This window comes from Drosophila takahashii, chromosome X, assembly GCF_030179915.1.
Source record: "Drosophila takahashii strain IR98-3 E-12201 chromosome X, DtakHiC1v2, whole genome shotgun sequence".
Taxonomy (NCBI): Eukaryota; Metazoa; Arthropoda; class Insecta; order Diptera; family Drosophilidae; genus Drosophila; species Drosophila takahashii.
In genome coordinates, this window is record NC_091683.1 from 6,342,465 (window position 1) to 6,366,757 (window position 24,293).

The 24,293-nt window shown below is 38.1% G+C and overlaps 1 protein-coding gene across 2 annotated transcripts in view; it reads left to right on the top strand.

Annotated features, from left to right (window-relative positions):
• LOC138913903 (uncharacterized) overlaps positions 1 to 24,293 on the top strand; it is a 164,479-nt gene that overhangs the window by 131,554 nt on the left and 8,632 nt on the right. For both annotated transcript variants that reach the window (XR_011419783.1, XM_070219085.1), the window contains one exon: positions 3,849 to 3,893. Coding sequence is in view for 1 of the 2 variants with exons in the window: in XM_070219085.1 (XP_070075186.1) it covers positions 3,849 to 3,893 (45 nt within the window). In the remaining variant the exon portion in view is untranslated. The remainder of the gene's footprint in view (positions 1 to 3,848; positions 3,894 to 24,293) is intronic.

The window sequence follows — 24,293 nt, forward strand, 5'->3', positions numbered from 1 at the left end:
CCGAATGAATGTTCTGTTTATTCAGCGAGTGGTTGGCCTTCTGCCTCGAAAAACCCTCGAAACGAATGAAACCCGTATTTATGAGTACTAAGCAAATAAAGGAGTTACTCTGGGTTGGCAATGGCAATTCCATTCCATTCATAATGCTAAAATAGCTCATTTGGAAGTCGTTGCCTTTAATCATTAGGCCACCGCCTTTTTTACAAGGTCACAACAAAATATTATTATAATCAAAAACCATACAAAAAATTAAGGCTAACTTTTAACGAATTATTTTGAATTTGAATTAGTTATTTTTCCATAAAATATAGTTTCGCTAATAATTTATATTGTATTTAAAAAAAATGTTTTGACTAAAAATTTAGTTTAAACAGCAATAGCTATTTTGTTTTATTTTTAATTGCTAAACTAATTTTACATTTAATTTCAATTTTTTAAAGGTCTAAAAAATATTATAATAATTTTATTATAATAAAAGAGCTCAGAAGGTTGTGACTCACAAAAATTAGGAAATTTTTTCTAACGAATTGTATTGAAACTTTTAGCTTTAGCTCAGAATTTGTTCAATGTTGCCAATGCACAATAATCGCAGTACAATGGGCAACTGTTTTGGATTTATGAGGAGGAAAAGCCCGACATTTGTGTCACTAAATGGAGGTGAACGGTGAATATGCATTCACATTCGCATTCACATTCACTCTTGGACTCTTTTTTGCAGTGGGATGCGAACCGCAGATTTTCACGGCGGAGCAACAAACGAATGCCAGGGAAAACCTCGATGGGAACTGACCAACATGGGTGGGGGTGGGTGGAAAAAAAGGGGGGGTGGCGTTCGTTGGGTTAATGGCGGGTAAACACTGAGCAAAAACCTGGTGGAAAAGTGAGGGAGAGATACGAAGGGGTACAATACAAATCTCCTGGCTGCTGGAGAACTTTGTCATGTTGTCACATGGCAGCAAATCCCAATGCCATTCTGCTGTTCCCTTTGCCATGCCACGCCCCCTTCTCTCCCAGAAGGCCCTGCCCTTTGAGCCAGCCCCCTCCCCCTGGAAACCAACCCCCCAACCCCCCAGCCCCCACCAAAATGGGGTTTTGTGGAATGAACATCAGCGAAATCATTTGGCGAGCCACAAAATCGCATCAAAATATTGCGTATGTGCGTGCCGAGCCAGCAAGTCTTCTTTTCCCCTGTGTATGTGTGTGTGTGTGCCTACTTTGTGTGGGTTTATATGGGCGGTGGCAGTGGGCGTGGCCGAACTACCGAGCTGGGAGTAATCATGTATCGCTATTCTAAACACACTGAAATGCTCCAAATGAGCCGAGATTTGTCGCCGCCAATAAAATGTAAGGCACATCGACTGGGAGATTAAGTTTTACTGGTAAAAATAAAAATCATTTATAAACCTTATAGAATTTTATTTTAATATTACTTAAAGTTTCCAGCTTTTTAAAAATATAATGATTATATCCAGAAAGAATAAATCCATTGGCGATTAACAAATAAAAAAAGTATAAAAACTATGCTAAATGATCCCAAAAAAGTGTAAGAAATTTATATATAGTAATCTTTATAAAAATAACCCTTAAATATTTAAGGAAACCTATTAAAAAGTTTCAAAGGAATTAATGGGTTTTCATTTAATTCAAAAATGTATTTAAAGATCCAAAAAAACTATTTCAAAGCTTTTAAAAAATTAGTTCGTTTTTTAATGAAAAAGAAAATACCGTGCACCACATTTATCTTTCAATACAAAATGTATATTCTAAACTCCCAATATTCATCCATTTTTATATATAGATTATTAGCTGCCATTAGAGTCACATTTTCCATTTTGCGGGTCGCACAAAAACGTTTGATTTAGTTTTTCGCGACATATGCTGCCGCTTATTCCCTACATTTTCCTCCCAGATTTTCCGCCGTATTTTCATCCAGCTTATTGTGAGAGGCACCTGTTTCGACTTTATTTAGGCCATTATTTCCTATACCGTCAATACTTTTGTACACACTTTTGTTCATCTCCCCCTAAATCCCCCTCCCCCTCCTCCTCCTCCGTCAACTCTGCTCATCAGTTTTGTCTGGTAATTTGCATTTAAATTTGCGAATGTTTTGCCTTTTTCTCGTTTTTCTCCTGCCAAACAAAAGGCAGCGAGAACACAAAATCCGTGGACTGCCGGAGGTTGGGATTTTACGGGGTGATGTACACAGAAAAAAAATTGACTAAAAGAGCAGATTGATATGTGCAGGTTAATTTAATATTTTTTAAAGATCAAGGTATTCATGTCATTTTGATATGAATAAAGATTAGATATTTATCTTATTTTGGTATTTTGAAAAAGTACATTTTATAACTTTTATGAAATGATAAAATATCAAGTTGATATGTTTCAATCATAAATTTTACATTAATTAGGTAGAAATGACCCTATTTCATATCGAAATTTTTTTCTGTGTTGGAATACTACGTTAAGGGACGGGGATTTCCTTTTTTTTTAGGGGGAGGTGAGTATGGGGCGTGTTATCAGTTCGAGTTGACAACTTTGCAATGCGTTTCGTTTCGTTTCGCTTAGATTTGTTTAATATTTGGCCGCAGGCCGTCGATTGCTGGAGTACCCAACTCAAAAAAAAAAAAGAAACCGAAACAGAAACAGAAAATAAACTACAAAAAGAGTGGGGAGAAATGGGCGAAAGTCTGGCCACGCCCTCGTCCTTGGCGGCGCCTTTCACCGGCTTTGATGTTTTGTGTGTGTTTTCGTTTTCGTGGGAAACGAGCGGGGAAAGAAAAAGTGCGAACTTGGCTCGAATTTGGTGGAAAATCGGTGGGAAAAGGAAAGGGTCTGCGCTTTTTTGAGGCCACGCCACTGCCAAATATTAAATAACCTTTCGGTTATTGGCTTAGTCATGGGGTATCCTTCTTCAGCTTCTTCTTCCTCTTCCTCTTCCCTTTTCGAGAGAAATATCTGCCCCGAAATCCTGTCATTCCATGTTCTCCGTTACCATTTCGTTTTATTGCCACAAATTTGGTTTGATAAGCCATGGGCGAACTTTTTACAATGGACAGTTTTTGGAGCATTTCGCATTCCCAGAATCAGAACCTTTTGTTTATGCTTTTTTTCGTTTTTTCTGGGTAAGAGGGCATTATTGGATCTCGACCTTAAGGAAAACTTTTCGCCCAAAAATTTGACATAAAAGCTCATTAACGTGATATAAATTAGATTTTGGGTGTTAGTGCAGAACATTTTCGCCTACACTTGGCAACACTTGGCGGCCTGGTTAATGGGTTCGCCAGAAAAGGGGGTGGCAACCCTGCTCGTTAAGAAGAAGCAGTAGTTTTTGAAAGACCCTTTTGAATTATTGGTGGTTTGGGAGGCAGGCGGAAAGGTTCCTATTATGTTTTATTGCTCTTGATTATGGTTGGTTTTTTTTTGGGGTGGAGAGAAAGGAAAAGGAAAAGGTAATTGTAGCATCATTTGATGATTATCCACTTCAGCTTGAGCAATCTCGCCCCCTCACACACAATCCACGATTTTTGTCTGCCACTTTCGCTTAATGCCTTTAAAATCACCTCGAAATAAGCTTCACTCGACGAAGGGGGACTTTTGTCCATGGTTAACACTCCCTCGCAGCTTTGTCTTCGACGTGCTTTCTATTGTCCTACACTGAGATAAATTAAGGCAGTAGTTCTGGTTTTAATTCGCCATTTTATTAGCTTAATTCGACGAAGGGAAACTTCTGAAGTTATCATCTTATTAAAAGAGCATTTTATATTAAATAGAAGAAATGTTTTATTCTAAAACTTTATTGTTTCTCCTAAAGCCTATTTTTAACGATTTCCTTTATTTTATTCCAGATCAAATCACTACAGCTTACGAAGAAGCCATCAAAGCTTGCACAGGTAAATAAAAGCTAAAGCTAAACAAAAATATATTCGTTATCTTTAAAATCGAAAAAATACGGATTATAAAATATTAAAATATTAGTTACATTTTCTTTCAAGACACAGGGATAATCTTACCCATCTTGCTTTACTTTAAACCCATTTTAATCCCAAAAATCTTTATTATAAAATCGGAAAAACAGTTGTGGTTCTGGAAAAAAATATAAAAAGAATACAAATATTAGTTAAATTTTTTTCAAGTCAGACAATATTCTTACTGCTTTCTTCTTATCCCATTTTAATCCTATTTTCTGAGTGTACAGTCTATCGTCTCTCATTGTTTTCGGCTTGGCCCTTTCTATCCCAGTCGTCTCTTTTATTGAGCTGCTGCTCGGGAAAATCGCAAATAGCCATAAACGTGTACATCAGACTTTGCTTTGGTTCGCTTGGCACCAGCTGCCAGTACCAGTAACCCCCCGACCCCCTTTTCAAAATACCGAACCCCTTTTCGACGCCCCTGCTTTCATACTTGAACGCATTGTTGTTATAGCCATCTAATATTGGATTTGTTATTGTTACTTCTTCCTCTGCTCTTTGTTTTGCTTTTGCCCATTTCTGTTTTTTATTTTTTATTATATATGCACAAACAATATTCATACAGCAAAGGAGGGGATGGGTTGCTATAGGATAGGATAGAATAGGATAGGTTTGATGGCCACGACCCACGACTCGTGTCTGTTGTTTCAGGCGCCCCAACTTTTATTTTATTTATTTATTTTTATTTTATTTTCTACGTATTTTATTTTCCTCTAGCTGCCTTTTGCCTTGCTTTTGGGTTTGGGTTTGAGTTTGGGCTTCCGACCGCTGCTAAGCCCGAGATTTATGTACTAAAAGCACGTTGAAATGCAAACGAAACAAAACGAAATAAAATAAAATACATTTTATTATTTATATTTGTCGTGACTTCGATTTATTATACGGCCATTGCCGTATAGAAGGTCTAGTTGGATGCTCAGATAAACTGGGGGATCAGACGCGAGGCATATGTCTTACCTAAAACCCCAGTGTCTGTGTTTGGTGAACCTATATTTTCTTAGTACATATATATATATATATTCATTGCATTGCATGGGGGAGCCAAATGTTGATACTGTCTGATATTACTACAAAAAAAGGAGAAAAAAAGCAGAAAAGAAGTAGGAGTCTCTATTTATGGGTGTATTTTTGCGGAGAAGAGTGGCCTTGAATAAGCTGAATTGGTTTATCTAAGGAGTTTTTAGAGTCAATTTAGCTTTCTTATATTTTTATTTATGTTATGCATACACAATGTGGTGTATTTTGTTTTATAGAGTGTTAAGAAATCAATTTATTAAACAGTTCTTAAATGTTTGGTATTTTTAAAACAAATAATTTGGGAAGCCCAAAAAAGTAGGCAACACTTTTTGCCCCGATATTACGTATACGCCATGTTCACATATGAAATATATTAATTCTTCGTATATTTGCTGCATATTTTGGCCAAATAAAAATTAGGCAACAGTTTTTTTCCCCCAAGCTTATGAAATTACGTATACGCTCTGTTAGCATTGAAAATTTAAATATAATTTATTCGCTTGGTTTCGCTTGGTTTTTTCAAACCAATATTTGACTTTTTTTTAGTTGTTTGTTTTTATTCCTATTTTTTGTATAATGTAGCATAATTCAATAGAGCCATGTTTCTGAGAAAAACGATAAAAATAAGCTTATATCAGATTTTATTATTGATTACTATCAATAGAGTGCATAAATTGGCTGGATAGAAATGCTGGTGGCTTACAAAATAAATATAACAAAGCGAAGGGAATTTATATAGGCTGCCTAAGAATCATATTTCTTTGTTTGTGATATTTTTAGAGGCATTGTATTTTATTTCTGTGAGAAAATCGACCTATAGAATATTTATAGAATTGGAGGAGGGGTAATTTGGATTTTTTTTTTGTGTGAAGTGCAAGACCATTTTTCTTATAAGTACCTACCCATTGCCAAGTTGAGAAGGGACTCTCTTTGGATTTTTTTTTCCTGGATTTCTCGATTCAATTAGAATGCCAAAAATCATGTCCGCAGCCCCATTATAATTACTTCCGTTCATTTTCTGGCCACTCCCACTCCCGAAAGTCCTAAGCTCATTAGCAGGACAAAAAACTTTTGCCGATGAAATGCTCCTCCAGCTGACCGAAACAGACACCAAATGGAATGGAATGGAATAGAATAGAATCGACTAGAAAGCTAGAGAAGCAAGCCAAGGGAACAGAACTCGAATGCTAATGACAAAAATAACGAGATTAGAGAGGCGAAAATAAGCGAAAAACCTAGAAAGCTGAAAACCAAATTGAAGCAAATCAACAAATTAGCCTTGTCAAACTGAATGACCCCAAGTGGGAAGTAGAAAGTGGGAGAGCTGCCGTTCGTTGCCTGCCAACTTCAGTCAATCTGTCAATATTTACTCATTTCATTTAGTCATTTTCAATTTATAACCATTCAATGGAATTTCATCCCCATCCCCTTGTCACCCATCAATCGCTGTCTTAGCCTTCTTCTTCTCCTTATTTTTTTTTTTTCGCACGCACTACAATTTCCCGCTCTTCCTCGTCCTTTCTTGGCGTTAATTTCCCAGCTACTTATGCACAGAGGAAAATGCCTCCGGCCAGGACATCCATCAGTCAGTCGAGGGAGGGGGCAGGGATGTGCTGATGATACCCCAGGGCGGGATATGTCTCGGGGAAAGTGTATCCTTCAAAGTGCGGCATTTCCTATTCGAGAACTGATCGGCCTGCGAAGATAAGGCCGCGAAAATTGCCATATGGGCATCCCGTATAAGTGGCTATATTTTAAAAAATGCTCGCTCCAGATTGCGCTCGTATATCTCCATAAATCGAAGGCTCTTTGGGGAAAAGGCTAGACTTTAAAAATTCAAAGGCTGGGCTAAAGTTTAACATACATTCTATGATATCAAGAAAAAATTATCAATGAATTTATCAAAAGAAATATTTAAAATTATTATTTATTAATATATATTATTTATTTGCATATTTATTCATATATTTATTTATATATGTGACTAGCACATTAATATATAAGTTAAACTTGTAGTGCTAGGAATTTAAATAAATATTTATTATTATATATACCTATTTATTTATATATTAATGTAAAATGTTCCATATATTTTGTTGAAGGGCATCCCAACTTCGCTTTGAATTTTTTCGCATTTGTACCCAACGATTTCGTATGCACAGAATTAATTTTAGTTTCGGCCAACAAACGACAGCAACATTTTTAATAGCCGCCACTTTCGTTGGCCACCCCCGAAAGTTGTAAATTTTTCCAAGTGGCTCCCCCTTCTCCCCCTTGAGTCCCCGGAAACTTGAGGCGTTTCAATTGTTTTGAAGATTCCCATCCAGTCATTCTTGTATCTATTTAATGTTACTGTTTTGTCTGAGACTTTTGGCTGCGGCGCTCAATTAACGCTTTTGGTTTATGGCTAAAGAATTTGCGTGGAGTAGGGGGGGGGGGGGGGTTTTGCCCCCCAACAATTAGAAGTGCTCGACCCAATAATGCTGAGTTAGCTCAGGCATCATAACGGTAGCTCCCCCGCCCAAACTTTCAACCCCACAAAATGGCTTCATTTACAGCCCGAAGGCAACAACAGTAAGTGAAATTTTCACAAGCTTTGGGTAAAGCTTTAGTTGTTTGTTCCTCTCCCTGCTTTATATATCTGCTCTAGGTTTTTTTCTTATATTTTTTTATTCGAGTTTGAGTTCGAGTTAAAGGGGAACTCTGGTTGGTTAGTGGGGATAGCGCGCGAGGAGCGGTGGAGAAAAAGTTTTCCACTTTACACAGCGAAGAAGAAGAGGCAACTTTGTAAGACCTCCGGTCGTTCCAAAACTTCCCCCGAAGCCCACAGAATTACAGCTCGTTATATACGTATATATAGTGGAAATCTATTTTCGAATGCCAGTGGGTGGGTGGATGGGTAAGTGGGTGGCCTGTGCAAAAAGTATTTTTCATTACATTTTCCAACATTTCAACTGCGCCTTTCCACCGAAAACCCCTCTCTTATTTTTTCTCCCTTTTTTTTTTGTATTTTTTTTCCTTGCAAAAGCAAACCGACGTCGACTTAATTTATAATTACGATAATTTGCGCATTACGTTTTCTTTTGTTGGCCTGGTTCGTCGTTCGTCGTGGTTCTGGTTTTTCCAGGAGGCAAACTTTTCTCTCGGTTAGTTGGAACTGCGGGATTTGGGGCCTCTATCTCTGTATTTTAACCAAGAACTGAAACTCATCCCTTTTCCTATACACTGGAAAAAATTGACAAAAGATCAGAGTGATATGTACATATCATTTTGATATTAATAAGGATTATGTTTATCTTATTTTATTTTCTTTTACAATATATACATTTAGTATTTTATATATTTAGTATTTTATATGATAGATAAAATATCAAGTTGATATGTTTGAATCATAAATTTGACATTTATCATATCGGCTTTTTAGAATTGACCCTATTTCACTTCGAATTTTCTTTCTGTGTATCTATCTACCCATCTTTTTCCGCCCCTCCCCCCATTTTCCGTTGTCCTTGCGGCTTATCAATAATGTTGATTTCACTCTGTGTCGCATAATTGAATTCTGAAGTTGTTAAGTCACAGCACAGCCAAATTTACGCGCTGGGAATAGGGCAGGCCACCCAAAAAAGCCGCCCACTAACGGCAAGCACCCCCCTTCCGCCCCCCACACTACCAAAGTCCAAGGCTGTTCGTTTGCTGATTGAAAATTTGCCAATTAGAAATAATGAAGCGTGTGACATTAAATGCAAGACAAGCAGCAAATCGGGCCAAGTCCCCAGGTCCTCCTAACCAATCTCCAACCCCCCTTCCTCCCCCTTAAAAAACCCCTCTCAATTTCCCCTTGGGATCGGCAGCGGATAGCTCGTTAGCTATATATACTATATATAGATATAGATGTACGTATACCTTGTAATATAGTATTTTTCACTCAGTTCTCCTCAGCCTGCCAATGGCGATAACAAATTTTTGCTTAGAAAGGAAGAAGGAAGCTCTTAAAATCTCATTGCCGCACACACACTTGCACACCGACACACACACACATACATAGTCGTTAGGCACGGATATCGAAAATTTTCATGTCTTCCTTTAGTTTGTCTTAGTTGGTTGAGAGGAGAGTTTTCCTCGAGAGCAGCAGAGCCATCATTAGACTCCCCGGGCCAGAAATCCCGTCAATCGAGTCCTCTTTCCGTCTGACAAACCCCCCTCCCCCCTATACCAAAAAAAAAAAAAACACCTAGCTCCCCCATTTTTGCGGAAATTTATAGTCTTTTCTGGGCTGGGAGGTAGAAATACATATATATACACAGAAAAAAAATGTCCTATTAAATAGGGTAATTTCTTCCTTATTTGATATGATTAATGTTTAATTTATGATTTAAACATATTAAAACAGGGAACGAAAATAACTGTTATTGTAAATTTTTCATACAAAAAAATCACGCACTTAGAAGGGTCCTAAAATTTTTTTAAATACACCACAATTTTTATTAGCCATTGTAGTTTACACATCCGTAATGATTTTTATTTTTTGATTTTTATAATAAAACTCAAAAAATAACTGTTATTTTTTGATTTTTATGAATAACAGTTATTCCCTTGACATTTTTGAAAAAATGAAATAATTAAAAAAAACATAATACCCGTGCTTTTTATAACTTACTAAAAATTTGTTAAAAAAGGCAACCGCGCATATTTTATACCTATATTTTTTTAAAATTTTGTTTACCCACAAAATCGCCATAAATCAAGTTTGAGTTTTATTTTGATCACGACGAATAACTGTTATTTGTCAACTTTTATTATAAAACTCAAAAAATAACAGTTATTCTTTGAGTTTTACTTTACAAATCAGAAAATAACTGTTAAAGTGTGATTTTTAAAATAAAACTTATAACAGTTACGTTCCCTGTATTAAAATGATATTTTTTCAACAAATATTGTAAAATAAGATAAACTTGATCTTTAAAAAAATATACAAATTAACAGCACATATCAATTTGATCTTTTGTAAATTTTTTTCTGTATATTTATATATATAGGTAGGCAAATGCGCATTAGCCAAGTTCCTTGGGCACCTTGAGCCCCCAACTTGATGCATTTTGCTCTGCATTTTCGTTGCCAACCAACCAACCAACCAAGTTGCATACATATTTCCTTTAAGTAGCTCATTATTTTACCTCCTCGCTCTTTTTTTTCCTTTGCCAATAAATATGCCGATGACAGGGGTTAAGACTCCAAACCTCAGGTGATTGGTGAAGTGCTCCTCTGGCTCCTCTGGTGCCGGTGAAAAACCATCGAAGAGTGTCAACAGGGAAAATCAGTCAGTCAGCTTGTTTTCCCCAGGGTTTACACCCACACACATACAGTATCTTTCATTTTTGCGCTCGGGCGCACTAAGTCCCGGAATTGATTAGTGTAATTATAATTGTATTACCATTAATAAAGCTCCTTTGACTTAAGCTTCTTATATGTGGTAATTTAAATTTTGATTTTAATTATTCCAAATATCTTGGGAAACATAAAGCCTCTTTCAGTAGTAAAACAAATACTTTTCTAAGTGGTTATAAATTATTATAATTATAATTGTTTTTCTGTTTATTCAGTTTCTTTTATTATATTAGTTTTATATCCAAAAATCCTTTATTTTGGTTGGCAAATGCTGTTGGTTAGAAAAACTGATTACAATTAGTTTAAGGCTTTAAGTCATAAAATTTCGAGATCGACGGCTTTAAGTGCGTAGTGAAATATACTTCCTGGCAGCATTTTAAGTACAACCTCAACGTCATCAGCATCCTTAGCTTCACTTCACCACCATTCTCATCCCGAGCATCATCATCATCATGATGACGGCCAAAAGTCAGCGCTGGAATTAAATTAGAGCCAACTTGTCTTGATGCCATTCAAATGCTCGCCAACTTCCCACCACTTTCATGCATAGCGAAGGATATTCAGCACCTGGTGGGTTACGTCAAGGAGTTTCCCGGGGGTTTGCGATGCTATATGGTAGGGGGTGGTATGGTATGGGGTTTGCTGGGTGAAAAGGGCTGCTGGCAGCAGCTTCACATCGCATCGCATCGCATCGCTCACGTTAAGCACATAATTACAATTCTGCTTTATATTTACGTGTATTTATATTACCTTTTCTTGCCGGCGAACACGACAGCCATAAGCTCTTGGCTTCCCTCATCTCGTTTCGGGATCCGGAACTATGGATACCCTCGGTTCGGTTGTACTAGAGGTTTATTCCCCCACCAGCGATTGCGGCATTCAAATGAGATTTTCGCCTTTCTCGTTTGACAACTAGCATTAAATCGCCTTTTCGTATTTTGAATAATTCTTTTGTATCCATTGTAGCGGGGGTTTTTTAGGTGTTTGGGGATAATTGCTTGATTTTTAAGTGCTACCTTTGCTAAGAAAAATATAAATAAATATAAATAATTATATTAATTTAATCTGTATATAAATTCTGCATTCTAGTTGGCTTATTATTCCTTTTGGCATAAGTTAGTTAATTCTTTTAATACTAATTGTGTGTAAAATAATTTAATTAGATCTTGATTAATTATACCAAGTTTGAATTCCTAGTTTCCATTAGAAGGCTTAAATTGTATAAGTAGCCAAGAAGTTTTCGGTGGACTTTGGCAAAGACTTTCCAGCGTGATTTTCTCATTTGAGCAATGATTTAATAAGCCCGAGATTAATTATAGCAGAAAGTTTGTTCTTTATTTTACACCAACGCTGTTTGTCTGCCTTTGAAGGGATTGAATGAGTGAGTTAGTGAGTGAGTGAGTGAGTGAGGGTTCCATTTCCCATTTCGGGATTTCCCCCAAGTTCGCTTGACTTTCCCCGCGGGCTCTTTTCGGCTTCTAATGGGCTGTCCTGCGAGAAGGCGACGATGCGACGATGCCAATCCATCCCTGAGGGTTATGGGGTCCTCGGTTCCTTGGTTCCTTGGGTTCCTCGGTTCCTGGGGTCCTGCCACATATCCATCCCGTATACGTAACGCATATCGTACATACGGCAAGTTAACAGGCCTCGACTCCTAGACGAAGTCGCAGTCGCAGAGTCGACATATTTCACGTTGATGTATGGTTTAATTACATTTACGTGGCTGTTATACGGCCGGAGCTCCTTTCTGGCTTAATGGAGAGACCGGGCGACTGGGAGATTGGGAGACTGGGACAGGGAGCTCTGAAGTGGGCAGGTGCACAGAGGGAAATTCCATTAAAACTGCTAATTATTTCGACAAGTTTTCGCGGTAGCATGAGTTTGGTATTAAGAGATGAGAAGATAATATCAGGAGTACTAATAATGGGATATTTATGAAATTGGTTATAAATAAATATATTATTTAATATAATATATATTTCGATTTTGATTTCGAACTACTCCTAAATTTTAAATATTTTTTTCAAAAAATATGATAGTATAAGAAATCTAAAACACTAGGACTATTTTAATAATAATTATCAGATAAGCTAAATTTTATTTACCCAAATGAGAAAACGTAAATGCGATTAGATAATATAATCTATATTTACCTATAAAATACCTTGAACCATAAACAGGAAGTTGAAACGATAGCAAAAACTGTTTAGCATAAAAATCTAAAAAAATAACCGAAATTCGAGAATAATAAATAAAACAAAATATAATAATTCGTGCGGTGTAATAAGACCCCGGGTCGGATGGATGAGTTGAGCTGGCTGAGATGGAGGATAGGATGGGCGGGATTTCAGGGGGCAGGAGACAGCTGTCTTTCAGCGCTTTTGTTTGGCTGTCGTCGCCGCCATTAGAAGACATCGCATCGCGATAGGCGCTTTCATAATTATCCTGCACGAAAGTTATCCTTTGCGAGGATTTCGAGGCGGGAACGGGAACGACCCCTGGGTGAACTCCTTTTTATGAGCTGCACGTCGTCGTCGTCGCTGGCAAACTTTCGCCTTCACCTGGCGGCGTTCACCTGACGATGAAGTTTTCACGCTCCGCAAGATTTTCGGGCATCCTCCGTTCGCCGGAGTAAAGAGAAAAGTGCTGGCTTACTTGGGGTTCGGAATTTCGAGGGGGGGGGGGATTAGCAGGAGGTGTCGCCCACTATCGCCTGGGGTTATAGGTTAAGTGCTTAGATTAGGTTTTGTGGATCTTTAATTGATGTTAAGCGGCGAGTTGATGTCAAGTTGCAACTGGCGGGGGCGCTCGCTCTATATTTTCCACATATATACCATATCATATATATATTATGATTCTTGGTATCGCCTTCTCTCCCCGACTCCCTCGTTCAATTCCCATTTTAATGTGCTCCGTCAGCCGGGAAAATGCCATGGCGACTCATTAGAACGCTGCTTTCCTCGGGGATTTTGTTTGTTGGTTGGGTCGGAAAAGTGGGGGGCGGTGGTCTTGTTATGGGCCAAAAGCTCTTAACTGCTTAATGAGACTGAACAACCTGCAGTGCTGCTGCAAATAGGAAGAAGTTGCAGGTTGTCAGGTTTTTAATACCAGTTACTCGTAGAGTATAAGGGTTGTTGTGTTTATTAATACCTATTGAAATGTAGAAGAAATTTTTCAAATCGTACTATTCATTAAAAAGTTATGAGGAAATAATGAAATTCAAGCAGTGCAAGCAGTGCATAACTCCATCTCGCTCGCACTTCCCTAAGCTGAGTAACGGTTATCTTGTTTTATTTAGATTTCTTTTTCTGGGATTATATTCATGATTTTTTTTGTTTGTAAAAATGATAAATGAGGATTATTGAAGTTTGTCGTCATATCACATAATTTTACCTTATTCCTTAGTTTTAACTTTATTAAACAGCACTTTCAATTCAATTTAAACCCTCATCCCACACCTTTTTTTGCCCTTTTTTCCTGCTGACTTTTCGCTTTTCTTCATTAAGCTTCTCTTCATCAATTCAGCTGAGCAATTACCTCCGTCTTGGCCATTTCACTAACCGCAACTGTGACCGCACTTCAACTTCATTCAACACGCGCAAAAAAAAAAATAAAGAAAAACAGCAACGGAAAAATGGGAAAAACAAAAAGAAAACCCTCGCTTTTCCCCTCTCTCTCTCAAATGTCGCCATTTTTCTCCTTTTCTTCGACGCTTTCATTAATGGTTTTGGCTTTGACTTTTCACCACCTTCTTACCTGTTTTTCCCCCCCTACTTTTCCAACCCCCTCCCCCTCATAATATTCGGACTCTCTGCTTATTCTTCTTCTTCTTCTTGTCTGGCTGTTTCGTTTACTTTTGAGCAGATTTTATTTATTTATGAGCAACTTGACTTTAATTAATGTATTTATCGCTTCAATAATTCGAATACAACTTCTTCCAACCACCCGTTTGCTTTTAACTCAATTATAGCCAGCACTTTTCCCTTTTTCCCTTTGTGCCTCCCGTTTCCCTTTTCCCTTTGGGTTAGAGTTTTGAGCTGAGTTTTCTTTACTTCTGATTGTTTTCAACTAAATGCAATAATGAGCTTAATTTTCCCACTTTTCCAACACACACTCGCACACATGCGAAACGGAAAACGGAAAACTTTGCTGTTGGCCAGTTTGAAGAGTTGCTCATTAGAAAATCTTTCTTTGTGATTCGCTATTCTCTTTGGCACACGGCGAAAAACCCATATCAGATTGCGTGATGCTATATCCTTTTATAAGGTATCTTCAACAAAAATTAAATGTAAAATTAAATTATTTTGTTAAGCAATACTATCGATATTTCCTAAATTCTTAAACTATCGATAGTATTGATAGTGCTGCATGCATATATAATATTGATAGTGCTATCGATCGTGTATATTATTTTAAATTACATTTTCCAATGACTAAGACAATTTCAAAAGTAGTTGATTTAAAAAAGATAAATGTAAAACCAAACTTCTACTAATAATTCCTCTAATAATTATTAAAATATTTCCGGATAATTACCCATTTTCTCTGTGTGCTTTTCGTGGACCTTTGTGCGGTGGAAAACTTGTGCTTTTCCGCTGGTCAGCGGCCACAGTCATTGTAAATTATATTCCACCGGGTGTCAGTTGCCTGTCACTGTCCGTCCGCTTTCCTCCGCTTTTCCCCGCTTTCCCCGCCTTTTCCCTCCAGTTTGCTCTACTTTCCTCGCTCAAAGCATTTTCCCGTGGCGTGTGTTGTGCATAAAAATTCGAGGAGCGGTGGAAAGCGATGAAAACAAGTTTTCAAAAGTCTGGCATAATAACCCGTACCGAGTTATATATATATACCCCTCCTTTCCTCCGAACTCCACTTGAAATGGCAGTCAATTAGGCACAGAAGAGACCTGCTCCTTTCTGAAAGACCACCCCCTAACCATTTCCCATAAAATTATGCGCACTTTGCATTTACATTTTGCGGTTTTCGAAAACGAGAAAAGAAAAGTAAGTTCTTTGGCTCTTTTGGGACGACAGGACTTCTTGGCTGACTTATTTACTTAGTTCGCTGAGCTCTGAATTTGAACGAAATCATTTGTGTCTTAAGCGCAAATGAATCACTTAAGTTGAGGACAACCGAATAACAACAATAATAATAATAAGAGGAGGGGAGGAACCGCCTTCTCCCGAAAGCAAAATGGGAAATGGTAAATTTGTCGTTGTTCTGTGGCTCAAATTGCGCCCAAAAAAACTTTTGTAACGAACATTTTTGAAACAATGCTGTGGGCTTCAAAAAGGGGAGGGGGGCCCTGAAAGGGGGGTTGGGGGAGGGCTGTGGGCGTGGTCGTGGCGCGTGTCTAATAGAAAAGCGATAAGCAGTCCTTCCCCTCCCTTTCCTCATTGCCTCCAGTGTTGCCAACTTTTCTATTTTCTAGCCAAATTGGGGTTTTCCGGGTAGGTTAAAATAAAAAGTTCTTCGATTTTATACCTTGTTCGAATTTTCCAATTGCAATTCAAAAGCATTAAATATCATCATATCTCGTTAAACTCATAATAAAATTCCCAATCGATTGGCATTCAAATCAGTACATTTTTATTTTTGGCCATTTTTCGCAAAAAAAAAAAATGTGATAAAAAATGGGAAAATTGGTGAAAAATTAAATGTTATGAAAAGTGATGAGGCTTGTTAGTTTCGGTTGTTAGCTGTTCAAAACAGTGTGTGGTTTAATTGGTTAATATTTTATAAATATTTTAGTTTAAATTTTATAATTATTTATTTATTTATAATTATTTCTTGGGGATCTTGATAATTTTCGGCTGCATTAAATGGACCTTAGGCTAGCTATTTTAATATTTGATAAATATCCAATTGGCACCACTGACCATCCCCGCTCGCCACCCCACCCCTCGACTTACCTCCAATCAGAGGCTGGAGCTCCAGTTGGAGCTCTGCTGCTTCTGCTCAGATAGTCAGCGAGGCGAACGCGCTTATTCCGTGGAGACTCATTCAAAAAGGTCACCTAGCCCAGTGGTTCCAGAATTTAGGGTGGTTGAGGGGGAGGGGGACGAAGGTCAAGGGTAGCTGAAAATAATGCACACGGAAAAAATACGGGAGCGAAGTAGCAGCAGCAGCAGCAGCAGAAGAAATAAGCGGGCGATGGGAAATGGAAAAATGGAAAAGAGGAAAAATGAAAAATAAGCCAACTGAGACACGCCTCGGCAGTCACAGGACCACAAAGGAGAGATTCGGGGAAAAGCGGTGGCTGTAATATGATTAAAAGCACCTCATAATTGTGGTCAATAGAAGGGAAAGCGAGTGGGGAAATGGGGAAAAGCCGCCGCCGCCATCGCAGTGGGCGTGAAAAGTGAAAAGTGCGGTGGTGAAGGGAAGGGAAAAGTTTCGGTGGTGGAAGGAAGGTGTGTGCAGCGAAGCGATAAGTGAGAACAGAGTGAAATATAAAGCTGAGAAAAGGGGAAGAGGGATATAAGAATATATATATCTATATATGTATCTCTGGGGCGAGCGAATTTCCGTACTTAAATAACCGCAAGTTAAATATTGGATTACAAAGATCATAATTTTTTTGTGTGACTGAGATAAGACGGAAATAAACAAAATAGTAGATTACGAATTCAAATGAATGGTAAAATGTAAAATTCCAGGTGCAATATTTATTCACACTTCAGGCAATTAAATATTCATTAATATGAACATTTTAATTCGTGACTTAAACAATTGGCCTTTCATCAATAAACCAACAAAAAGGGTTGCAGATGATATTTTGCCATTAATAAAATATTCCGATATTATTACGCAATTAATTAAGTATTTATTTTACTTGTCGTTTTCATTTACATTTGTGGTTTCCTCAAATATTTAAGGAAAATTTAAAAACTCCACTCTTTTTATCATTGATGTTATCATATATCAAGGGAATAATTCACTCGATACGCATTAATTGCACTTCCTCGTTTCCGAACTAAAGAACTTATAACTTATGGCGTACTTTCCAGAGGGCCTTAAAATTTTCCCAACGAAGTGGCGGGAAAATTGGTGGAAAGTGCGAAAAGCATTGAAGGAAAGGGAAATATATATGTGTGTAAAAGCTGCGCTTATTTCACTTTTCCACTTTGCGGAGTTTTCGGCGAGAGAAGAGGCCAGTTGAAAATCCCCACCATATAAACTTATACAAATGACATCCGGTGCACACATACAAGCCAAACACACACACACTTGTACCCTCACACAGATGCAAAGACGACCTTAACGGTACCCCGCTCATTGTTGAATGATGTATGAAGCTTTTGGCCACGTTTTTGGATCCCAACAAACGCCATGCATGTTTTTCCCACCTTTCTCTTACCTTTCTCCCACCTTTCTTCCTGCTTTCCCCAATGAATTTTCTACCATTTTCCCCTTTAAGAAGCTGGAGGCACGCAAATACCGCAATGTTGGAAGCGGTCGAGGTGTAAAATCATGTTTGGGCATCAAGCGGAATTAGAGGAAGATGGACGTGGGCAGGGGCGGTGGAGAAAAGGGGGCTAGGGGAAAAAGGAAGAGAGGGAAAGGGGGTGGGAAAGCTTGAGAATTGGGAATTGAGGTCACTGCCGCCGCCTCGCCTGCCAAAGTACAGTAAAGACTGCCAGAATCGGATCGGAAACAGAAGCTGCATTCCCAAAATGCTTTACAATCACAGGCCGCTTGCATGTGTGTAAAGTGCACTGAGAAAAAATATTATGAATTTTAAAACAACAAGAGATAAAAGGATCAAAATTATTATATTAAAGTTATAAATATTCTAAGGCAAAAAGACAAAGAAATTTTTTTTTTTAGAAATATAAATCCTACAAAAAAAAGTTTTTTTTATTATAATTTGCATAAAATTATGAATTTATTTAAATTTTTTTTTTTGATAATTTAAAGAGACAATGAAAATTTATATATTTGTAAATTCTTGAATTTTTCCTATTTTAATTTTGTTTTCTTTTTCCCCAGTGCATTCTGCACTCACACAAATACTGAAATGTGGACATAGAAACATTCATCGACAGAGTTGCAATTTATATTTGATTCGAGGCATTCGCTCTGGGTCGATTAGTTGCCGCCGATGTCGCACCTTCCTACCACCACCCACCACCCTCCTCCCCCTCCCCCTAGCCAGGCTTAACCCACCGCATGCCACCTTAACCCACAGCAGGGCACTACTGAATACGTATACGTACCGTATGCCCAAACTCACTCAGCGAATGCTGCTCGTTACGGCAAGCGTATCAATTTGATCATGCGTGTCCTTTGGTCCCCCCTCCCCCTTCCCCTTCCCCCCTGAATTTTCCAAGTGCGCCTGTGTGTGAGTGTGTGGGCTAAATGCCGCAAATTGAAATATGGTTTTCGATTTTCAGTTTATATGCAGCCATCTATAACCGAAACCGAACCCACACATCTGTATTTCGGGCACTGCTATGCCGATGCTATGTGTGTTTGCTGGTGTTTGCCATTCTCTGTTTGTATTTGTATTATTTTATCATCGTTTCGTTTACTTTTCAAATTTCAAGTCGTTTGCTTAAAAGCGAATCGAAATCGGTATTGGAATGGGAATCGATTGGGTCGACGGAATCGATGTTCCACTTGAGCGATTGCCATCGAACTTTACTGAGGAATCAGTTTAGAAACGAAACTTTACAGAAAAGTCGGTGGGTTTTCTAGGTCCTTTAGGTTGTGGGACTTTCGCTGATCGAAATAAATGGTTGAACAAATTTCCTAAATATTTTATTGAACTTAAAGTTCATTTATGAAGGGTTTATTATTAAAATTTCGATTTTAGGATCTTAAGCCAATCTTAAAATGATCTTAAAATACATTTTGGTATAATTTCCACTTTGAGTAAGATTTCTGAATAGAGGTATTTTACAATACTATATAATAATATTTACTATAATAAAATGCAATCCCTTTCGAATGGCCAAATGCTAATTCGGATTTATTCAATCGTTGTGAAATCCCATATTTCTGCTCTGCTGAGTGTATTAGCTTAGTCGCTGATTGCTTTTCGGTTTTTGAGAGCAGCCCGCAGTTGCTTTGTGCTTAGTTTGTTATTAAATAAAGGCTTAGTTGAGTGGTTTTTTTATGTGTTATGTGTCCATATGTGGAAACGCACACACACACGCCCTCACCCACACACGCACCCACAAAGGAGACCGCCAGCCCATTGTCATATTAAATCATACAATTGGTCAGATGCCCCAAAGCTAGTAACAAAAAAAAAAAACCGAAAAATACAACAAAAATGTTCCCTTTTTTTAGCCACATGCTGACACATTTTGCCATTCACTTTTCACGCTTACCCACACAAAGACAGCTTTTGATTTCCCTACTTTCGTGTGTGCATGTGTGTGAGTGTGCCAGATGCGCGTGAAAATAAAGCGAAAAATTTGCATGCCTACACAGAGAGAAAAAGTAGGGATTTTAAAGCAAGTTGTAACATAAAGAAATTTCTTGGTTATAGTTAAAGTTATTTTAAACTATGGGTAGTAGTTAATAAAGATGTAAGCTAATTGAAAATATTTTTAATCAACCAAAAACACCTCTTAACGAGGTAAAAAGCTCTTAAACATAAAAAAGTCCTGATATCATATTTTGTGGCAAATATTTATTATACTATCCATTAAATAAATATGTACACTATTTGAAATTCCAAGTAAAACCCATAACACTTACGATTTCTAGTATAATTTTTTCCTGTGTAGCTTCCCCTTTAGACTCCTGCTCTCTTTTTTTTGCTCATCCCATTTTTTGGTTCGGGTTCTTTCTCTATTTTTTGGTGGCTTTGCCCGCTTTATAGACTTTTCGATTTGCGTTAGCATGTGTGCGTAAGCGTAAGCGTGTGTGTGTGAGTGTGGGGAGGGGGATGAGTGTGTGTGGGTGCGTGCCTGTTTGTCTATTTTGTCGTCCGTGTCGGTTTTAGTTGCCAATAGGCGGCTTAGCTAAATTTGCATTTATTGTTAAAATGTTTCATTTCATTTCATTTATTTGCCCAAGCCAACACACAAAATACAAAAAAAAGAAGCGGAAAAACTGAAATCCATGCGAAAATTGGACACGTGTTTATATGTGTGTGTGTGTTAGTCTGTTAGTGTGTGTGTGTGTGTGTGTGTGTGTGTGTGTGTGTGGTTAGGGTGTGTGGTTCGGTCTATTGGTTTTTTGGCTTTGGATTATGACAAAAATTTTCTGGGGACAAGTGCGATGTGGGGAGTGAACATTTTGGTTGGTTGAGTGTTTGCACTTTTGACTTTTCCCCCTCCAGGCAGCATTTTCCGTTTTTAGGTGAGTGATTGAAGTGGATTTGCGATTTGCCTTTGTTGGATACTTTTATTTTATTTTTATTTCATTTTATGTGGTACAGTCCCGTCTGGTCAGCACAAAGTCATCAACTTTTCAGCTCTGTGTGCCATTCGGAATTTAATTTTTTTCTCCCATTTATCTAACAAAAAAAAAAAACCAAAGTTGGTTTCGTATATGTTGGTTTATAACTCAGGTTAAGTTCATTTATTTTTGTGTGACGTTCAGAAAAGAGATTATATTTATTTTTGTGGCAAACAAGGATTCATTTTATATATTAGATGACTAAATACTAATTTCTAAGATTTGTTTAGGAGGTAAAATTAGCAGTATTTGTTTTTTTTTCCTTTACTTTTTTTGTCCTATATTTTATTATTTTATTTTTTATATATAACTTTTTTTTTTTATTACCAAGTTGGTGATTATTTACTTAAAGTTTCTACGCACAACTTAGGTTTCCCCATCCCAAAAACCTGTCAAATTCTTGTTTATTTCCGCTGTTGTGCTTTCTTTGTGGTTCTTCTTTTCTTTTTTCCTTTTCTTTCTGTTCTGTTCTTTTTTTTTTTCTTTTGCAACTCACAATCAATGTGTCCAATTAGGTTCTCAGTTTTCGGGTTACCTTCCAGCCGAATGGAGCTTTCCCACTTGCCCACCAAAAACCCCGAATATCCAGTAACCTGTTGTAGCATAACTCAATTTCGGCTTAAACAACAAACCGAATCGAAACGAGAAGCAAGTGAACTGGAAACGGAACCAAAGTGCAATTATAGCCGACAAAAAAAAAAAGGAGAGAGAGGAGTTTAAAGGGGGGTGAAACTGCGTCAACACGTGACTGACAGGCCCAGAAATAAACAGAATGTAGAACCGCTTTGTGCCAAATCCCGCAGCATACTTTTTGGGGCTTTTTCGCAGGCTTTTCCCAGGGGGTTTCAGTGGTTTGATGGTTTGGGTGCATTTTAAAAGGCATTTTCCATTGCATTTTCATTCATCGCTCGTAATTGTGGTGTAAAAACGAGAGAGACCCAAAAGGCTACGAAACTGAAAACACAGAAAACTGAACTGAAAGGCAAATGGCAATAACTGTCATTTCCTGGCGACCTACTAAATTCGCCTCAGCTCTCTCGAAGCTCGAACCTCGAAGCCCTCAAATGAAAATTGCTGACCTCTGCCAGACCAGAGAAAAAAGAAGATGAGGAGGAGAAAAGGAAAATCAGAGGGGGAAAACCGACAGGAAGAGGAGCCTAAAAGGTTGCCCACAAAGAGGCTTCTCCTCGCATCACGTTCTTCTTCTTCTTCTCCCCCTCCTCTTCCTCTTCCTTTTCCGCCACTCACACACATGTGCAACAATTGTAATGGTCTTTTAGGTGGAGGGTGGCGGGGCAATGCATAATTTGTTATCTAAATTCAGGTTGTCTATCGGAATGCTCGCAATGCTATACTGATTAAATTTTCTCAACCCTCTATGCCGCAGACTTGCATTGAAAATAAGTATAAAAAAAACCCCCCAGCTCCTTAACACGTTTCATGGCATTGAATGAAGAACGTGCTGGCTACATATGCGATACGTTCGCAGCCAGATGTACGCGAGTAGCAACCGAAACTGTCCGTGCCAGTCTCATTCTGATTCTCAGTCTCATACTCAGGCTCTCAGGCCTCCTCCGACTTCCAGACCCGCAGATTCCTAGTCGCAGAATTCGTTACAGTGGTCTTAATAAATATTCCTCAAGGAAAATCTATATAGTGATTTAAAATTATCCAAAAGGTGCCCAAAAGTATGCTAGGAAATGTAAAGCGCTGTCTTTTTGGTAGTATTTATTTTAGGGCATAATTTCAGAGATCTCTTTTGAACAGTTTTAAACCTTTTTAATTTTTATACCCGTTACTCGTAGAGTAAAAGGGTATATTGTATTCGTGCAAAAGTATGTAACAGGTAGAAGGAAGCGTTTCCGACCCCATAAAGTATATATATTCTTGATCAGGATCACTAGCCGAGTCGATCTAGCTGTCCGTCTGTCCGTCTGTCTGTCTGTCTGTCTGTCTGTCTGTCTGTCTGTCTGTCTGTCCGTCTGTCTGTCCGTCTGTCCGTATGAACGCTGAGATCTCGGAAACTATAGAAGCTAGAAGATTGGCATTTTGCATGCAGATTCTAGGAATTCCTACGCAGCGCAAGTTTGTTTCAAAATGGTGCCACGCCCCCTCTAACGCCCACCATCGCTTATATACGATTTTAAAAATTTTAATATTTTGGAAAAGTAAAAATGCAGTTTTATTGTGTTTATCAATACCTATCGAAATGTAGAAGAAATTTTTCAAATCGGACCATTCGTTAAAAAGTTATGCGTGATCAACGTTTTCTATCTCTATCTCCATCTCCCTCGCACTCCCTTTACCTGAGTAACGGGTATCTGATAGTCGGGGCATCCGACTATAACGTTCCCTCTTGTTAAGAATTATTTGTGCATTAATTTTATAGACAAATTTACAGAGATTTGAAATAAACTTAAAAAGGTTTACTAAAAGTATGCTTTACAAAAAATTAATTTTATTTTTCGCAAATTTTTAGGGAGTTTAATAGCATAATGTTTTTAGTTAATTATTTTTCACTAACATATGTAGTATTATATCAAAAGTTTCTAAAGGATATTTAAATGTGAGCGTTTGACCGCTTTTACTTATTGTTATTTATAATGCATTTCACCATTTTGGTTGTGGTTTCTCCTTCTGGTTTTTTGCTGCAGTTTGTCTCACGGTGCTGGTTTTCCGTTTTTTGGGGTTTTTGGTTTCGGGGCCGATTGCCATTCCCCCGTCTCCCTCGCTCGCTACTTGCTGTCTCTGTCTCGTTTTCCTCACTGGGGCCATGTAATTTCAAGTGGCGTCTGGATGTGGCAGGAAAACGACTCGGCTCTCAGCTTGTTTATGCATTTCCAGAGCGCGCCCGAAAAGAAGCAACAGTCGCAGAAGGAAAGGCCCTTTCCTCATTTTCCCCCCATGAATTTTCCCCACCACGTACTTCATTCGCTCTCTCGATGATGCAAAAGATTACCAAGTTGTTGGCATGTGGCAGAGGCTGAAAAAAAATAAAGTAAAGTGTAAAGGGAATATAAACTCGGCTCTATGCTTGTGGGTCATTATGCAGGTCCCAGCCACAGATCCGCAGATCCGCATATCCGTGTCCGCAAACCGTCAACGAGTCCAGCGTTTTATAACCCCTTTTCTTATGTATATTATATATGGTTTTCTTTTTTTGGTTTCGGTTTTGGTATCCCATGTCTGCGGTTTGGGACTTGAGCAACCGAAAGATTTATTTATTGCGGTTTTTAAACTCCTAAAGGAGTGAGTGAGTATCCCAAATACCGAAGGCGTGACTGGTTACACTGACTGGCAATCAAATCGGGCACGATTCCATCGCACTTTGTTTTTTTCCTGCGGCATCACGCTCGTCACTCGATAAATGAGTAGGGTTTTTTTGTGTGTGTGTGCGGTTAGTTACCTATAATTTATTGAATTGATTTGGGTTCGATCAGGTATTTTTATCTCACAATATCTTGCATTTATGTGAAGTACACACACAGAAACAAACACATACACAATAAT